The sequence below is a fragment of the Onychostoma macrolepis genome, chromosome 16, assembly GCF_012432095.1.
Source record: "Onychostoma macrolepis isolate SWU-2019 chromosome 16, ASM1243209v1, whole genome shotgun sequence".
Taxonomy (NCBI): domain Eukaryota; kingdom Metazoa; phylum Chordata; class Actinopteri; order Cypriniformes; family Cyprinidae; genus Onychostoma; species Onychostoma macrolepis.
In genome coordinates this window covers 2,423,160-2,443,686 of record NC_081170.1, presented here as the reverse complement: position 1 = coordinate 2,443,686, position 20,527 = coordinate 2,423,160, and the positions used below count along the sequence as shown (strand labels likewise).

The following is a 20,527-nucleotide window of genomic DNA, read 5'->3' as shown; positions in this document are numbered from 1 at the left end:
CTGTATCACTGTATCAGCACATCTGAACTTTTCACCCCGTTCTCATTCCTCCACTTTACATGCTTGAAGTGCTCAGTTTTCCTGTTTCTCCTCAAATGTCACCTCATATCACTGGAGCTCATTGTTTTTGTGCCAGCTCTACCCAGTGGTGTCTTTTATAATGTCTTCAGGTGAAGTGTGCAGTTGTGTAGTTTGCATATTTTGCATTTTATTTTCAGAATCATCATATAAAAATATAATCATATAAATCATTCAACAGTTAAAAAAAAAAAAAAAATATATATATATATATATATATATATATATATATATATATTTGTGATATATATATATATATGTGTGTGTGTGTGTGTGAACTAAGAAGGCTGTGAAAAATGTATCTGCATTGTTAATCCTTTTGATCTTTTATTAAAAAAATTCACAAAAATATAACCTTTCATTGGATAATAAGAATTTAAAATGGGGGGAAATATCATTATGAAATAAAAATTTCTGTAATACCCTTTTAAATTCTTATTATCCAATGAAAGGTTAGATTTTTGTGAATTGTTTTAAATAAAAGATCAAAATGATTAACAATGTAGATTAATTTTCACAGCCGCCTTTGATCATATTTACCAAGGGTGCCGATATTTTTGGCCATGACTGTGTATATATATATTTATTTAATAATATATAAATAATATGAATAATATAATAATAATATAATTTAATTTAATAAAATAATGTAATATGTAACATTATTAAATATAAATATAAATATTAAAAATAACATTATTTATATAATATATAATTAATTAAATATACAAATATATGTAAGTATATATGTAAAACTATAAATAAATGTGTATTTACATATATATTTCATGTATTTAATAATTTATATGTATATTGATACTTAAATATATAATATATATTATATTGTGTTTAATTATATTATTAAATTATAAGTTGAAGGATGTACACATTACATTTGTTTATTATTTTTCATAAATATAAATCATTCAATAGTGAAAAATATAGATAAAAATAGTTGAATATGAAGTATCTTGTGTATATAATGTATTTTCAATGCTTATTGAAGTGTCACGTCATTAGCTGAGCAACATTTTAATGTCAAATTCTATTGAAATCTTTAGCTGCTTTTCTTTCACACCAAGTTGAGTTGGTTTCAGTTTAGTCACTCATAATTGCCTGCGTTTGGATGTTGTCTGCGTGGGCTGCAGACCGCTGGGTTTAGTCTCAATTTTGTCATGGTCTTGCGTTTTATAGTAAATATCTCTGGAAATGTGTTGTGGGGAACAGGGAAGCAGGAGACCTTTGATCTCTGTGTGTCTTTTGCCGTGGATGAAGTGAATTTCTGCTGCAGACACCACAGCTGGGCTCCTCAGGGTCATGTTTGTGGGCTGAAATGGTCTGGCAAGAATCCTTCGCTGCAGACCAGCACAAACGTTTTAGTTGTGCATTAAGTCATTATCCATGTTTTTGTCTTAGCTCCAGTCAAAGTATAATATATTCTTTAGATATTTACCTGACAAGCAGAAATAAGTAAGATAAAACTTGTTTTCAGAGAATATATCTGGATTTATAGTATTTTATAATATTTTATAATGTATTTGTGATATTTTTGATTTTATTTTATTCTTGTTTTGTTTGTTTTTTATTTGTTTCATTTAATGTATTATGTTATTTTATTTTTATTTTATTTTATTTATTGTATTTATTTATTGTTATTTATTATACTTATATTTATTTGATTCATTATTTTATTTTTAAATAAATTTTTTTGTGACTGTTTATATGGATGGTTCATTTCAGTGGACTGGCTTAAAAAAGATTCACTGATTAATTAGAATCTCTGCGAGGCATACATTTTCTGTATTATTTTGTTAAATATTTTGTTACATTTTGCTGTTCACCATGTTTTAGGCTCATATAAATAATGCTGTGTATTGCTATCACATGCATTTTGTCCCACTTAAATGCAGCTTTTTATTCACAAAGTAAGTACATTTTTTGATGGTTATATATTTTAAATATTCTAGTTTATTATAGTAAACTGCAGTTTAACTTGTAGCTTGAGTCTCAGAGCAGCTTCCCGCCACTGATGAACCTTTTTATTTATTTTATTTTATTATTTTTTATTTATTTTTTAGGTGAATCGGTTTATATAGATGGTTCATTTCAATGAACTGGCTTAAAGATTCACTGATTCATTTGAATCTCTGCGAGGCATGCATTTTCTGCATTTAATTATTTTGTTAAATTTTGGTGTTCACCATGTTTTAGACTCATATAAATGATGCCGTGTAATGCCATTACATGCATTTTGTGCCACTTAAATGCAGAAAAGAAATTCCATTATTTGATGGTTACCCTAGTAAAAAAGTAATATAACTAAAAATACATTTATTTCATACTAAGTATACTTAAAATCTATTAACATACATACTCACAGATAACTCGAGACTTACTGATATAAAAATTATAATTAAACTTTATTTGGCATACTACTTGTGCACAAAGCACATTGCTTAATATTAAGTCTAAAATGTGTTTTAATGTCACTTTTGATGAGGATTGTATGATCTTTGAATAATATCGGTCTATAAATGCAAAATATTTAAAGTGTACCTGAAGTATACTGCAATAGTTGCACTTTAGCACAAACAAATATACTTCAGTATTTCTTTAGTTGGACTTCAGCACTACTTCCGCACATTTAAAGTGCATTAAGAACAAAATTAGTTGTAGTTTAAGTATACCAGTTTAGTATACTAAAAGTACAATTGCAGTACAAGTACATAAATATGAAAATGTATTTGTAGTGTACTTGTATATTTCAAATACATTTAAGTATATTTATTTTTCACTAGGGTGTATATTCAAAATAGTGTAGTTTTTTTTTTTTTTCAGCTAGAGATTCACAGTAACTTCCCGCCACTGATCTGCATAAACAGGTGATGGACAAGATGAACCTTCACCTTTATAATATCAGGAAACCACGGCAACAATGAGGTGTATATACACATCCACACACAGTCCCTTCCTCGCGCTCTGTTTATATTCCTGCGGCGCGTTTCATTGTGTTGATCCGTCCGTGAGCTGTTAACACCACCGCTCTGTTGGCTCCGCTCCATTCGATGCGTCCCGTCTCCAGACGCCTTCACTTCCCGCGGTGGAGCAGGGCGGTATTTTTAGGAGTTGACCTGCCGGTGACCCCTGGCCGATGTCACGGCCGTGAGGAACTTCACATGTTGGACGTGAGCCCATTCCTGCGGTCTGCCAGCCCGGCCGGGAGAAGCGTGCGCAGTGTGTGCTAAAGAGATGAGCGGTCTGCTGAGATAACACTCATGTGTGAGACGCTCTCCGGAGCGGACACGGGTCAAGCTCTTAAAGCGCTTTTAATCTGCGCTTGGATTTTATGATTAAAGTGCCACAATTTCTCAACTCCACACTCTCACAGCGCTCATTAGTAGTCGAGTACCTTGTAGTTGTTACCTTTCAACTTTTTATCTCATATCTTTGGATCTCATAGTTATGACTTTTTATCTTATTTTATCTTAGTTTGTCGTAATTTTGTCTTTGCATCTCATAGTTGTTAGTGTCTTGGTAAATTCAGGTTTTATATCATGATTTTATCTCATAATCTCATAATTATGATTTAGTATCTCATAATTTTGACCTGTCATATTTATGACATTTTATTTCAAATTAAAGTACCACAATTTCTCAACTCCACACTCTCACAGCACTCATTAGTAGTTGAGTATCTTGTAGTTGTTACCTTTTAACTTTTTATCTCATGTCTTTGGATCTCATAGTTATGACTTAATATTTTAGTAATCTCAGCTTTTTATATCGTAATTTTGACTTTTTACCTCATTATTATTTAGTTTGTCATTAAATTTGTCTTTGCATCTTATAGTTAGTGTTAGTGTCTTGGTAAGTTCAGGTTTTATATCATGATTTTATCCCATAATCTCATAATTATGATTTAGTATCTCATAATTTTGACCGGTCATATTTATGACATTTTATATGATATTTTAAACTTTTTATCTTATAATTCTAACATAATTTTGAGTAGTATATCACAGTTGTGACTTAGTATCTTAATCTCAGTTTTTTATCATAATTTAGATTTTTACCTCATAATTATGATTTAGTATCTCATAATTTTAAATTACTATGATTTAGTATCTCATAATAAGACCTGTCATATTATTGACTTTTCATATTATAGTTTCAACTTTCTATCTCATAATTATGACATAATTTTGACCTTTTTACCTCATTATTATTTAGTTTGTCATACATTTGTCTTTGCTGTCTCATAGTTGTTAGTGTCTTGGTAAGTTCAGGTTTTATATCATGATTTTATCTCATAATTTTGACCTGTCATATTTATGATATTTTATATTACATTAAAGTGCCACAATTTCTCAACTCCACATTCTCACAGCTCTTATTAGATGTTGTTTAGGTGTAGCATACATTTTTATTGGTCAAAATTAAGAATGGAGTACTAGTGGACTGGACACTGCACAGTATGTGAAAGAAAACACCTCACATGTAACATAGTGAAAAAGTTGCCTGCTACTGTTGCATGTTTTTCTACTGTTGAAAATTTTATATCTTCAACTTTTAATGACAGTTATGACTTTTTTCCCCATCATTTCGGCTTTTTTTTTTTTTTTTACTTTAAATTATGACTTAATATGTCATAATTTTGACTTCTCATATTTAACACTTTTTTTATTATAATTTAATTTTTTTTATCCCACAATTATGTCTTGGTATGTCATAATGTCGACTTTGTATGTCATATTTGTCATTTTATCTCATAATTATGACTTAGTATGTCATGAAGATAGTATGTCATAGATGCATGTCATATATTATGACGTACTAAGTTATCTCATAATTTTATCTCATATCTAACTTCTTATAATTTTGACTTTATCATTTTTTCAACTTTTAATGACGTAAGTATGACTTTTTCTTCATAGCTGACTTACGTTTTTATCCCAAAGCATGACCCTTTTCTTATGTGGCGAGAATCGGTTTCCATGCATAGAGAAGAAGCCGTTGTGATTTTCAGTAATTACACCCAGTAACGTGTTTATTTTGGCCTTAGATACTTTAATATACAACTCTTCATGACTGAAAATATCCACCATCAGTGTTAGGGAAAAAAAAACACAGATCAGTGTAGTTGTTTGATGTTCTAGAATAACTAAGCTGGATTTACTAAATTTGAACCACACCATCTCACTGAACTCTGTGTCTTGTGTTCATACTAACCTTTAAATATTATACACAAACCACACTGAAGCTCTGAGAAAGTGTTCTGCAGCTCCATTTAAGAGCGGCCCGTAAAAGCTGTTGGAGAGGTGCTGCTGAGGTTCAAGTGTGAGGCACATTTGCGGTCCCATGATGAGGAGGGGCTGCTCATAAAGACGCCCAGACATCTGGTAGAGGTTTCAGAGAGGCCCTCTGGATGTTTCAGGATTTAGAGAGACGGCCTTGTACTGTAAGGCTTTAAGTTGGTTAGTTGTTTAGTAGCTTAATAACAGCCAAATATATTTAGAAAAATATGTGAAAATTAAAATCAAGTTAACATAAAATGAAAGTGACGTGACATGTGGGCAAGTATGGTGACCCATACTCGGAATTAGTGCTCTGTATTTATCCCATCCTAAGTGCACACACACAGCAGTGAACACACACACACCGTGAACACACACCCGGAGCAGTGTGCAGTGTAAACCACTCTGGATTCATTTGATTTTCTCTTCCATATAATTTCAAAGCACACTGGTTAAACAAACATTAGCTGGAAATCAGGTGGTTTTTGACTAACTAGTGTGACATTTTGACTGAAACAATTGCGGGCATTGCAAATTGGGATCAGCACAAAATGTACTTTTTGAGTAAATTTGTTCGTCTCATTTTTACAATTCCTTTAGTAAACAGTCATAATTATGATTTAGTATGTCATAACGTCGACTTTGTATCTCATGGTTATCACTTAGTGTCTTAAGTTCGAGTGTTTGTCATAATATTGATGTCATAATTATGTCTTAGTATCTTGTAGTTGTTACCTTTCAACTTTTTATCTCATGTCTTTGCATCTCATAGTTATGATTTAGTATTTTAGTAATCTCAGCTTTTTGTCATAATTGACTTTTTTTCTCATAATTATGATTTAGTATCTCATAATTTTGACCTGTCATATTATTGACTTTTCATATTATAGTTTCAACTTTCATCTCATAATTATGACATAATTTTGACCTTTTTATCTCATAGTTGTTAGTGTCTTGGTAAGTTCAGGTTTTATATCATGATTTTATCTCATAATCTCATAATTATGACTCAGTATCTCATAATTTTGAACTGTCATATTTCAACTTTTTATTTTATAAGTCTAACATAATTTTGAGTTGTATATCACAGTTGTGACTTAGTATCTTAATCTCAGCTTTTTGTCATAATTTAGATTTTTACCTCATAATTATAATTTAGTATCTCATAATTTTGACCTGTTGTATTATTGACTTTTCATATTGTAGTTTCAACTTTCTATCTCATAATTATGACATAATTTCTACTTTTTATCTCATAATTGACATAATTTTGACTTTTTATCTTGGTTATCAATTAGTGTCTTAGTATGTTTGGCATTTTATGTCATAATTTCTACCTTTATAATCATAATTTATGACTTTTTAAATCATCATTTCAACTTAAAAATAATTGACGTAATTTTGACTATCTCAGTTATCATTTAGCATCTTTGTAAGTTCCGTTTTTGTATCTCATAGTTATCACTTAGTGTATTAGTAAGTTAATAAGCATAGTGTTTGCACATTGTGGACCCGCCTATAGGCGCATATTACTACACGCTCTTAAAATAACAAAAAAATACTGTGCCATTTTAGACCAGGTTTTAGTTGGTCAATGGTGCAGTCTATTTCAGTTGCCTCAAAATAGCAGTGCGTTTTCAGACCTAAACACCCATGAGCGAACAGATGGGCGCAAATGCATTTGCTATTTAAACAACGTGGGAGCAGGACGTGAAAATGATAACTGCGTCGGACTGAAACTAGCAAAAAACACTTTCGTCGTGCCTGGCGCCGCATTGCACCGGGTGTATGATAGGGCCCTTTATCTCATAACTATGACCTGTCATTTGCACTATTGCCTCATTTTTGCAATTATTTGACTAAATTTGAGTGCTAAAACAAGACCGTGTGAGTAAATGAATGAGAATGAAATGAGAATTCCTCATGAATCTGAACACCAGAAGCGTTTGGCCTGTAGCTCGTTCTGCGGTGGGTTTGATGGAATGAGTCTAATTTTCTCCAGCAGATACACATCAGCATGTTACACTTACAGAGGAAGCAGATAAGAGCGGTAATGAATGAGCTGAAATAGTCCATCGGGTCGTCTGTATTCCAGCGGGCCATGGCTGAGATCAGCGGAAGGGAGCTTTGGACGAGTCCAGGAGATGTTCTGTGATTTACAGGCCTGGGGAACTTCAAACGTCTGGCCGGGCCTCTGACGCAGATGAGCGAACAGACTCGCTCCACAGCTGTTGTTTCTGAGGCCTCTGGAGCTCTTTATGTCCTGCCAAAAAAAAACTGTGCCTCACATCTGACCTCAGGGTGAAAAGTCTCTCTGCGCTGGAGTAAAAGCCCTTCGGCCATCTGTGGCACGCTGGTACCGTGTTGTTGGTCAGCACACGCCCTGAAACAAAGCGCATCAATGAAACGGCACAAAGAGGCGCATTCACAATTATTTATAACATAGTCTTTGATTGCTTAACCTGTCCTTTCTACGATTTTGTATGCATGCTTGAATGCTACAAATGAGCAATTTTGCAATAGTTTTTTGCTTGGTTTTGATCATTGTTGAAACGTTTCAATCGTATTGCTGCATAAATGGTTACAGCATGCTATTATACACATTTACACCAATTTTCTTTCCAGTGTGTTCAATGAACACTGGATCTGACCGATTCTTGGAAGTGAGAGTCTCCTGTGTATTTTTTGTTAGCTAGAAGCCAAGACCAAAGCAGAGATTACAACATTAGTGAGATGCTTTGGCGCAGAGCTGACCGCTGGATCCGAGTCCGGTCTGGACGGAGACCAGCGGCAGAGACGTTACTGCCCGACTCTCGCTACACAGCCAGATGAACGTCAGCTACTGTCTGTCATACACTGGCAACACATGCATACACTCCTGCTCGAAAGATTGGGGTCAGTGAGATTTTTTAAATGTTTTTTCTTCTGCTCACCAAGGCTGCATTTATTTAATAAAAATACAGTAAAATTGTGAAATATTATTACAATGTAAAATAGCTGTTTTCTGTGTGAATATCTGTTAAAAATGATTCCTGTGATCAAAGCGGAATTATCAGCATCATTACTCCAGTCTTCAATGTTGAAACCAATATTTTTTTTGGAACCTGTGATACATTTTTCAGGATTTTGATGAATAAAATGTTAAAAAATAACAGTATTTATTTAAAATGGAAATCTTTTGTCACACTACTGTTCAAAAATTTGGGGTCAGTACAATTTTTCTTTCTGTTTTTGAAAGAAATTAACACTTTTATTCAGCAAAGATGTGGTATATTGATAAAAAAGTGACAGTGAAGACTTATATTGTTAGAAAATCTTTTTTGAATAAATGCTGTTGCTGTTCTTTTTTAACTTTTTATTCATCAAAGAATTCTGAAAAATGTATCACAGATTCCAAAAAAAATATGAAGCAGCAAAAAACTGTTTTCAACATCGATAATAATTCAGCATATTACAAGGATTTCTGAAGGATCATGTGACAGTAAAGACCAGAGTAATGGTTGATGAAAATTCAGTGCTGTGTCATAGAAATAAATTATATATTAAAGCATATTAAAATAGGAAACCAATATTAGAAATCGCAATAATATTTCACAATATTACTGTTTTTTTTTTCTGTATTCTTGATCAAATAAATACAGCCTTGATGAGCATAGGAGAAAACATCTTCCCAACACACACACACACACACACACACACACACACACACATATACACTATACACACACATACATAAATCGCAATTCTGACTCTTTTTCTCGCAATTGCGAGTGTATATCACACAATTCTGAGAAATAAAGTCAGAACTGCAAGATATAAATTCACAATTGCGAGAAAAAAAGTCAGAATTGCGAGTTTTTATTATGCAATTCTTTAAAAAAAAGTCCGAATTGTGAGAATTGTGTGTCGCAATAACCTTTTTTTTATTCAGTGGCGGAAACGGGCTTCCATAGACAGTTGAATTGGTGAATTGGTTTGGCCTCTTTTAGTTACTCACACATGAAACATCTGAAGCTGCTCGGCATGAAGCAGAAACACACTGATACGCCACAGACTCGTTTTACAGCCGTCACATGCTTATTTCACAGATCTAGGCCGTCAGAACGCATGGATTTGCCTCCAGATGCCCTTTTAGCACACTTCCAGTCTCTGATGAGAGTTCGAGACATTAAGAAACTAGGGCCTGTTTTTTCTTCAGCTGTGGATTGGAACCAGTTCTGTCTTAATGAAGCATATGGCCCACACATTGCTGCTTAAAAAGGGCCTCAGTGGGCGACGGCATTATGGGTAAAATACCATGTGTTAGTCTTTAAAAGGCAGAGGGCGGTCAGATCTGGGATGCATCTGTTGCACTGGGTGGTAATGAGGTCACAGACACGTGACTTTAAAGAAAACATGGCCGTCCTGCTGCTGCAAATCATCACAGTGTTGCATTCTGGGAGGCAGATCCGTCTGAAATTAATACAGCTAATTGAATTCCAGAAAACGCATCTGGACCCGCCTCTCGGAGCTTCTCATTGGTCGATTGCGTGACTGTCAGCGTGTGTTGCATGTTAAAATCGTGGAATAAAAATCACATGAAACATTGTTATATTCACAGTGTGATATTGTGATATTCAGTCTTGCTTAATTTTGTCAACAAATGATTACAAAAAATGCTTGTGTGTAAATTATAAATGACAAATTTAAAACTGAAAAATGATTTGTGTATAAATGACAAATTATTACAAATTAAAAATTGTAACATTTATACACTAATGTTAATTTGGGGGTTAATAAGAAGAAATTAATACTTTTATTCATCAAGAATGCATTAAATTGATCAAAATGACAGTAAAGACATTTACAATCCTGAAAAATAAAATCACAGTTTCCACAAAAATATTGGGCAGAATATAATCAGAAATGTTTCTCAGCATATTAGAATGATTTCTGAAGGATCATGTGGCACTGAAGACTGGAGTAATGATGCTGCGCATCACAGAAATAAATTATATTTTAACAGATATTCACATAGAAAAAGTTTTTTTTATTATTGTAATAATATTTCACAATTTTTAATGATTTTACTTTATTTTTTTTAACCAAATAAATGCATCCTTGGTGAGCAGAAGAGGCTTAAAATCTGCTGCTGCTGCTACTACATTGTGAATATTGACTATCTCTAATCCGCAGTGGCTTTGGGTTGGTTTTTGCTGTCTTTAGAGAAACTGAGAGTTGATTTGAGTGGATCTGATGGTTGTTTTTGAGGTAGTTGTCGACTGTGAGCAGGTTGGGATCTGTACAGCGATGTGCCGTTGAGCATTTTTGTGGTTCAGACGTCGGAGGCAGCAGATGATTTAGTCTGTTCCTGATGGTGTTTATGACAGCTCTCCGTCATATGTCTGGATTTAGCTCATTTAGCAACAAAACCCCAAAATGTTCCTGTCAGTAAAGTATGAGAACATGATAATGTCTCAAATCATCACAACAGCCGCCACAGAGAAACATCAGATCTCGTCTCCTCAAGAAAATATCTAACCCAGTAGTTTCTGTGTTATTTTGGGTTGAAGTTGGAAGGGGTTTTTCAGTAGATTTAATCGTATGTGACGCCGTCATCGTTTCAGCCTCCCTGAGGAGGAAATGCTTCAGATGGAGGTGTTTGCTTTTCCTGTGGTTTCTGGGCTGTATACTGAACTAACACCTCCTCTCTTCATCTCCTCTTGTGTTTTTTTCCATGTTTCTCCTCCAGGAGCTGAAGGACGGACAGACGCCGGTCCACCGCTGCCCTCTACAGGGTGAGACGCAGACACCAGACACGCTGTTTTCTAGTACAAATTCTAATCATTTCAAATTCAAAATCGCTTTATTGGCATGACTGTAAAAAAAATACAATATTGCCAACATTCTTATAATCGAGATGCATTGATTTAAGATGCTAAATGACATAAGAAAGCTTGTTTTCTGAGAAATTGTACTAAAATTGCTAAAACTAAATAAAAATAAAGAGAAATATAAGAAACAAAGCACATAAAACTTAAACTAAAATAAAAAATAAAAACTGGAAATATAAAATAAAACCTAATTCAAGATATTAAAACAAAATATATATAAAAAAATTAGATATAAAAATATACAATTATATTATACTGAAAACTGAAAAATAAAAATAAAAGCTAATTCTAAATATTTATAAATACTACAGTAGTATATAAATTATACTAAAATAACACTGAAATAGAATTAAATTGCTGCAAGTGTAGTTATATTATTTTAAAATTTAAAAATATATATATTAGTTTTATATAAAATGTTTTTATATCATATTTAATTATATACTGAAAACAAACTGCAAATATAAAGATAAAAGCTCGTTCAAAATATTAATAAATGCTACAGTAGTATATAAATAATGCTAAAATAACACTGAAATGGAATTAAATTGCTGAAAGTGTAGTTATATTATATTATATTATTTGAAAATATAAAAATAAATATTCGTTTTATATATTTTTAAAAATCATTTTTTTAAGAAAAGAAAGAAAGAAAGAAAAAAATAAAAAGGAAGAAAATAAAAAAATAAAAATAAATGTTTTTATATTGTATTTAATTATATACTGAAACTGCAAATATAAAGATAAAAGCTCGTTCAAAACATTAATAAATACTACAATATTATAAAAATAAAGCAAGAACAGATATCTGCCAATGGGATCAGAAAAGTCATTTGTTTTCCCTTTGAATCAATCTGATTTTTCTAGCTCCATTGGCAGATACTTGTTCTTGTTTTAAGCATAAACTCACATTAATTTTTCACAACACTAAAACAACACTCTTCATAATTTTGCTTCTCAACTAAATGTATTTTGATTTAAGAATGTTAAGACACTTTTTGCAGTGCGTCTCAAACTTACTGTATGTAGTGCTCTCAGTGTAGTGTACTCACAGTACTTGTGTGTGTGTGTGTGTGTGTGTGTGTGTGTGTGTGTGTGTGTGTGTGTGTTTAGTGGTTTTGCCTCCAGAAAAGGCTGAAGGATGTGAGAGGTTTCTGCCGTCTGAAGATGGAGAGAGAGACGTGCTGAAGGAAACCTGCAAAGGGAAGAAACGCATCAGTCTAGATGTAAGTTCACAACAAAAAACAACAAAGTTATATTTATTTATTTATTAATAAATTATTTATGGGGGCACCTTTTAATGATTTCACATTTTTTATGAATTATATATTTTGAATAACTTAAACATAAAATTGTAGTAATTACACAAATAAAATTTTAAGTTCACAACAAACAGCAGCAAAATACAATTTATACAATTTGTTTATTTATTAATAAGCTATTTATGGGGGCAGCTTTTAAGAATTTTTATTTTTCAATTTCAAATTTTAATTAATTTCAATTTTTTAATGACTTTTATATGTTATATAACTTGAACACACAAATTTGCAAATTAAAATTCAATTGAGAACAGTGATCATCCTTCAGTGTATAATCAGAGTAAATTTTCATTTATCAGTAATATCTAAATGTTTATTTCTCTACAAAATGCCACACAGAAATTTGTGGGAACCATTATTAAGTGGCAACTCAAATGAATTGATGATTGATTTTGAAACGCTGCTCTGATAATGCAGTAAGAATTAATGAGACAGGCCTGAAATCACATTCGCTGCATCTCCAGACAATTATCATCCTCGTCACCAGATACTCATCAATTGCATCTCCTGCCAAAAAGCTGAAACCGAGAATTGTGGTTAGAAAGATATTTCCTGGAACAAGACGAAAAGCGCCTGTATAATCCCACGCAAAACTCCCTTATACATCCCTCCAATGAAACTCTATACCTGTACAGATTCAATCTTTCCTTTATTAAAAGAGTCATTTGACCATAAATAAACATTCTGTCATTATTTACTCACCCTCATGTTTTTACAAACCTGTATGACTTTTATTCTGTGCAAAAAGCTTCTGCTTTACATGCAGTACAGTGAAGGGCATGCTGGATCTGTTTCTGTTTCACAAAAACAAAACAAATAAATATATATATATATATATATATATATATATATATATATATATATAAATATGAATAAATATAATTTGGAATAAGTTTTATTCATTTATTTAAGAGTGTATTAATGTGTTTTAGGTTGTTTGTTGCAGTGTTGTTTTAGTATATACTATTATAGTTTTTATTAATACTTTCAATTAGCTTTTCTTCAGTTTTCGTTTTCATTTAGTTTAATTTTTTTAATTTTTATTCACTTTTTTATATTACAATTTTACGGAGCCCCTAAAGGGACATTGGCAAAAAAAAAAAAAAGAAGACTTTCTCGTGCGCACGAGATACTATAGTTACAGTTTCCTGTTGCATCACTTCTGCCATCTTACACAGAAGAAAACAAGAGCATGCATGTGCATGAATTAGCCTAATTGAGATCTATTTTGGCCTTCAATACTAAAACATTGTGTCTGTTCTTGCATTCGGACACAGATAAATCATTACTGAACAGCATAAGAACGGCTTTTTCTCTCAGGCTATATTCCACCTGAACAATACATAGCCTAACATCTCAGGACTGTCCATCTGTACATAACTTCTCAAAACTTTTCATCTGTAAAATAGCACATTCATAATTCTTTCTATTTTCTCTATAGGCCTATGTTGTACATAACCTAAAACATTCACATTCATAATTCTATTTTATCTATATTTTTATTACCATAGTTATTGTTTTTTAATGCATTGTCTATTCTGTTTATTATTAGCCTTATATTTCACTCTATTACCTTAAATTATATGCATGACTACACTCTCTGTACTTTCTCCACTGGATGCTCCTGTCACCAAGACAATTTCTTGTGTTTTTGTGCGTGTAAACACACTTGACAATAAAGCTCTTTCTGATTCTGACATTTAAAACGCATTTCGAGGTCTAGAAGGATTGGTAGCTACAGTATAAAAGCTCAAATTTTAGATTTCGATATGGCAATAGCCTATTGTCCCACATACAACTCTAAAAGCCAGTCAAATATGTATATAATCGAAAGCGATTATTTATTTTTGATAATTATTACTTTACTTCAGTTTGGTTTTCAATAACTGCTGTTAGTTTCGTTTCATTTTCGTTTTTTTATTTCTTTGACATTTCTTTGACATTTTTCTTTCTTTCTTGATAAATAAATGCCTTTATTTTCGTTAAATACAGTTCCTAATATAACATGTCTTAAGATTTTCAAACATATGCTGATGAAAACAATACGATCGCGCTGACATAAATGACATGAGTAAATGATGACCGTTGATTTTTTTTTTTTTTTTTTTTTTTGTGAACAATTATTTTTATTAAGCAGTCATTTCAGAACAACGCAAAATATAACACACCAATCCAGACCCCCCACCCACCAACCCCAGGCAGACCCACACTGTGCCGAGAAAAACAAGACACTGCAGTGGAGAAAAATACAAAGTGCAATACCCAATCACAAGATAAATGAAAAAAATATACACAAATTCAAAATAAATTATACATCAAAAAGAAGAAACAAAAGATTTAACAATGTCAAAAATAGCTTTCCTGGTCTTCAAAGTTTTGCTCCATGAATACGAGCTGTAGATAGTTCCATAGAAACAATGTCAAGCGAAGATGAGCCTCACACGTCTGGTCACTGAATGCGGAGGATCCCAGCGACTGACTAACATCTTCTTTGCAGCAGTGAGAGCAGCTAAAAGTAATGACTGTTGATTTTTGAGGAAATGATTTGTTTGCCTTTTTCAGTCATTGAGTCCTCCTGCTGGTCAGGTGTGTAACTGCATGTGTGTGTGTGTGTGTGTGTTTGATCTGTCAGGATCTGGAGTGTAACGTGTCTCTGGTTGATGACAACAGGCAGGAGTGGGTCTTCACGCTCTACGACTTCGACAACAGCGGAAGAGTCACAAAGGAGGTAAATACTGACAATTATACACACGCACACACACACACACACACACACATACAGGCTTCATTCAGACACCTGACATTCATTCCCTTCAGTGAAACGCATGAGAATGTGTTCATGGTGTGTGTGTTTTAGGACATGTCCAGTTTGATGCACACTATCTATGACGTGGTGGACACCTCTGTCAATCACTCGTGTAACGGCAAACGAAAGACCCTCCGAGTGAAGCTGATGGTCACTCCTGAACCCGGAGCTCGCAGGAGAGACACGACACACACCGGGAACGGTGCTCATCTCTCTCTCTCACACACACACACACACGTTTGTTTTTGTGAATTGTGGGGACTCTCCATAGGCGTAATGTTTTTTTATACTGTACAAACTGTATTTTCTATCGCTCTACTACACCAACGCTACACCTAAACCTACCCCTTACAGGAAACTATTTTTACAGGCATTTTTACTTTCTCAAAAAAACTCATTCTGTGTGATTTATAAGCTTTTTGAAATATGGGGACATGGGGAAATGTCCTCATAAACCACCTTCTCCTTGTAATACCCATGTCATTATACAAATTTGTGTCCTCATATGTCACAAAAACACGTGCATACACACACTCTCACACACACACACACACACACACACGACCAAAATATTATATTCTGAGTACAAGTAACGGTATAGATCATGATATGTTATTTACTTCAGTGATTTCAGCTGGAAATATAATTTAAAAAGTTACTATTTTAAATAACCAAGCCATTATTACTTCACAAATTAAAGGTGATTCATCTGACTTGATTATTTCCCCTTTTAATTTGGACCTTGATGGACAAAGATTATGAAGCACGAACAGTTAAAAGACTCAAAACAATCAAACTAATATTATAAAACAAGTGCACACTTTAATCAGTATCATTCATATATTATTGTAGTTTTTGTTAATATTTTGAATTAAATTTTATTAGAATTTTTTCTGTTTTCACTTTAATTTTAGTTGAAGTTTTAGTAATAATTGTTTTTTGTCATTTTTATTAATTATTTAAATATAGTCTAAAAAAGTGTTTTTGTTAATATTTTGCATCGAATTTTATTTTAATGTTTTATGTTTTCACTTTAATTTTAGTTGAAGTTTTAGTAATAGTTGTATTTTGTCATTTTTATTTTTTTTAAATAGTCTAAGAAAGTTTTTTGACTTCAGTTAATGTTTATTTTAGTTGATTCTTTTTATGGTTTTAGTTTTAATTTTAGTTATCTATTATGAACCTGCAGCTATAATTTATAATTTAATGTTAATATTAATAATTTAATTATATCTATATCAATTTAATAATAATAATAATTAATAATTCAATTTATAATTTAATGCTATAATTTACAGGTGTACACATAAATACAAAACATTAAATTATATATATATATATATATATATATAATTTAATGTTTTGTATTTATGTGTGTACACATGTAAATTATAGCATTAAATTATAAATTGAATTATAAAAATATATATATATATATATATATATATATATATATATATATATATATATATATATATATATATATATATATATATATATATATATATATATATATATATATATTTATTTATTTATATATATTTATTTATTTATTTATTTATTTTTATTTATTTATTTTTTTTATATTGTATACTATGTTTTACATTTTAGATTTTTTTTTTTTTGGTTGCAAAATTTTTATTTTTGTTAAATTTTTATTTTTAGTTTTTTTTTGCATTTTTATTTATTTTATTTTTTAATTGTCTTACTGTGCTTGTTGGTTGCAGTGTAATTTTAGCATTGTTTATATACTATTATCGTTTTTATTACAATTTGAATACATTTCTGATTGAATAAAACACTGTTGTAAAAGCAGCCATAAGAAACTCCACTCTACTTGGTTTTGTGCCTAATGTCTGAACTTTCTTTGCTCCTGCTTCAGACAATCGCTTGAGTCGCATCGAGTCGGTTCAGGCGGAGGACAGACGGCAGCACACACACATCAGGTGAGCCGCTGTGTGTCGTATGTGCATATGAATCAGCATTTGCATGCCGTATGTCCACGATGTATGTGACATGATGTGTGTTTTTCACAGAGGTCAGAATCACTACTGTGTGGACGAGAACACAGAGAGACGAAACCATTACCTGGATCTGGCGGGAATAGAGAACTACACCTCCAGATTTGACAGTAAGATTCTGCTGAACGTGTGTGTGATATCACAGAAACACAGTCCTTAACACGTTTCCAGTCATTATATAGAAACTTCTGCTGTTTGAATGAGGAGACTCTCAGGGTCAAAGTTCACTCCAAAATCCTTCAAAAAGACTCCAATATTTCACAAAACCCATCAAGAAATGTCATATTTCACCATACAAAATTAAAATAAACACACTATTTTGCATGAAAATAAGCAATATTAGGACCCTTAAGGCATTAATATCTTTTTAATTTTTTTTTTGACATCATTTTCATAATTAAGTTCACCCCCTCCAATTTCTCATAAATATGTCATGATTGACATGCAAAAGAAAAAATAAGACTATTTTAATTACAAAGTTTTTACTCGTCATGGTATTATTTGTTGTGCTGCTTTTAATTTATGCAGATTTTCGAAATTGTGTTTTGTTAATTTTCCTGAAAACTTTTATTTTATAAAATATAATTCCTTAATTTTTGTTAATTGTTTTGACCCTTTATAAAATATAATTTTATGATTTATCATTTTAAAATGTGTAATTCCTTAATTTTTGTTTACTTTTCCAATCTTTTATAAATATATATAATTCCTTAACCTGTGTTCATTTGCTAACTCTTTACAAATATATTTTCTGTAACTTTTAACTTTGGCTATTGTTTTTCCAACCTTTCATAAAAGATCATTCCTTAATATTTGGTAATTTTTCCTACCATTTATAAAATATAATTCCTTAATTTTAATTGTTATTTTGTTCTGACCCTTTATAAAATATGATTGCTTAATTTTTGTTCATGTTGCCAACCTTTTATAAAATACATTTTCCTTAATTTTGATAATTGTGCTGACTGTTTATAGTATAGAACTCCTAATTTTATTTTCATTTTGCCAGCCTTTTTAAAAAAAAAATATTTCCCTTAATTTGAATAATTGTGCTGACGCTTCATAAAATATATTTTCTGTAATTTTAATAATTATTCTGACCCCTTATAAAATACAATTCCTTAATTTTTGTTCATGTTGCCAACCTTTTATAAAATATATATTTTCCTTAATTTTGATTATTGTGTTCACTGTTTATAATATAGAACTCCTAATTTTTTTTCATTTTGCCAGCCTTTTTAAAAATATATTTCCCTTAATTTTATTTGTTGTTCTGACCCTTTATAAAATATATTTCCTTAATTTTTGTTCATTTTGCTGATCTTTTATAAAATAAAATTCCTTAATTTTTGTTCATTGTTTTGACCCTTTATGAAATATTACTTAATAATGCTGATCATTGTTTTGACCCTTTATAAAATATAATTTTATAATTTTTAATGTATAATACCTTCATTTTTGTTTACTTTTCCGACCGATTATAAAATATATAATATATTGTCTTTAATTTTCTCCTTCACCAAGGTTCGTCTCCTCCTGTGGCCCAGCAAGAGCAGCCGTCACGGTCTTCACACGATCAGAGCCGTTCTCGTTCCCACGAGCCCGAGACGCATGGCCATCAGCGGCGGTCTCAGGTGCTCTCCGACCCCTGTGTGGCCCCGGATCCCCGTGTGCGCGCCGGGCCCCAGTCCATCAGGTCCCCCAAGGGCACGTCCAAAGGCGGCCAGTCTGCGCCTAAAACCAGCAAGTGCCACGGCTTCTATCTGGCGGGTCAGGATGTGTACCATCTGCCTCAGCCCTCCTCGGGTCTCCAGCACAGCCACAGCAAGAGATCGAGAGCCAGAGCCAGAGAACAGGCGCTGTCGCCCTCCAAACACACCCAGCCACAGCAGCCCTCGCCCGTCAGCGAACACAGCGCGGGGCTTGTGCTGCCTGTGGTCCAGCGACACGAGCACCATCATCATCACGAACACCATCATCATCACCACTACCACCACTACCATCAGACATGACTTCACAAACACACTCACAGGCTCTGTCTCTGTGCCCTTCAGGTGGAGCTGCACGATTATTAGAGGTGTGACGATAAATCAATTCATGGAAACTTGTATGAATGATTATGTTTTGTTCAAGTGGTGTGTGTGTTTCTAAAGCATGAAGTGCCATCTGCTGTTAAAAACTAAGCTCAGAGAGAATCGCAATGCATTCAGAAAAATTGCAATACACGAATCAATTTATCGTCACACCCCTAACGATTAATATCGCGATCTCAATTCAAACACCCACGTGATCTCATTTCTAAATGACAACGATTGGCCCGTGTCTACTGTTTAAATCTTTGAAAAAGTCATTACTGGAAATTGACACAGAGAGAGACGTTATTTCAAACACACAGTATTATTTCTGTCTTATAGTCGTTCCTATTATTACAGAAATACTGGGATGAAAGTTTATAGTTCATATATAAACATTAATGTCTATTGTAGCGATCAAAATAGAGCAAATTGCCTTTTGAAAGTAGCTGGCGCTTTAAATAACGTTTGTGTCGATTGCATTGTTTTTAAAAAATGTAGTCGTCATTGAATCATTCATTCAAGAGATTCGTTCAAAAACGCTGATTCATCCAGTAATGATACAAATTAAGTATTTAGTCATTGAATCATTCATTCAAATCAATTTTACATCATTTTAATATTAATAAGTGTTCATGAAATAAATATATATATATATATATATATATATATATATATATATAAAATCACAGTTAATCGCATCCAAAAGAAAAGTTTTTGTTTACATAATATATGTATGTGTACTGTATATATTTATTATGTATATATAAATACACACACACACACATATGCATGTATGCATTTCAGAAAAATGTTATTTTATATATTAAATATATTTATTTATAATCTAAATTATATGAATATAAATATAGACGCAAATACATGTAAATATTTTTAAAATATATACTGTATGTGTGTGTATTTATATATACATAATAAATATACACAGAACACACATATATTATGCAAACAATTTTTTTATTTTGGATGCGATTAATCGTTTGACAGCACTAATATATATATATATATATATATATATATATATATTACACACACACATTTAA

The 20,527-nt window shown here is 32.0% G+C and overlaps 1 protein-coding gene across 2 annotated transcripts in view; it reads left to right on the top strand.

Moving 5' to 3' along the window:
* nkd2b (NKD inhibitor of WNT signaling pathway 2b) overlaps nt 1-20,090 on the top strand; it is a 56,688-nt gene extending 36,598 nt beyond the window's left edge. For both annotated transcript variants that reach the window (XM_058747075.1, XM_058747074.1), the window contains exons 4-10: nt 11,104-11,149; nt 12,359-12,471; nt 15,197-15,292; nt 15,422-15,572; nt 17,253-17,316; nt 17,407-17,501; nt 18,916-20,090. In XM_058747075.1, the coding sequence (XP_058603058.1) occupies nt 11,104-11,149; nt 12,359-12,471; nt 15,197-15,292; nt 15,422-15,572; nt 17,253-17,316; nt 17,407-17,501; nt 18,916-19,403 (1,053 nt within the window). In that variant the 3' untranslated portion in view covers nt 19,404-20,090. The remainder of the gene's footprint in view (nt 1-11,103; nt 11,150-12,358; nt 12,472-15,196; nt 15,293-15,421; nt 15,573-17,252; nt 17,317-17,406; nt 17,502-18,915) is intronic.
* Nucleotides 20,091-20,527: the final 437 nt, after the last annotated feature.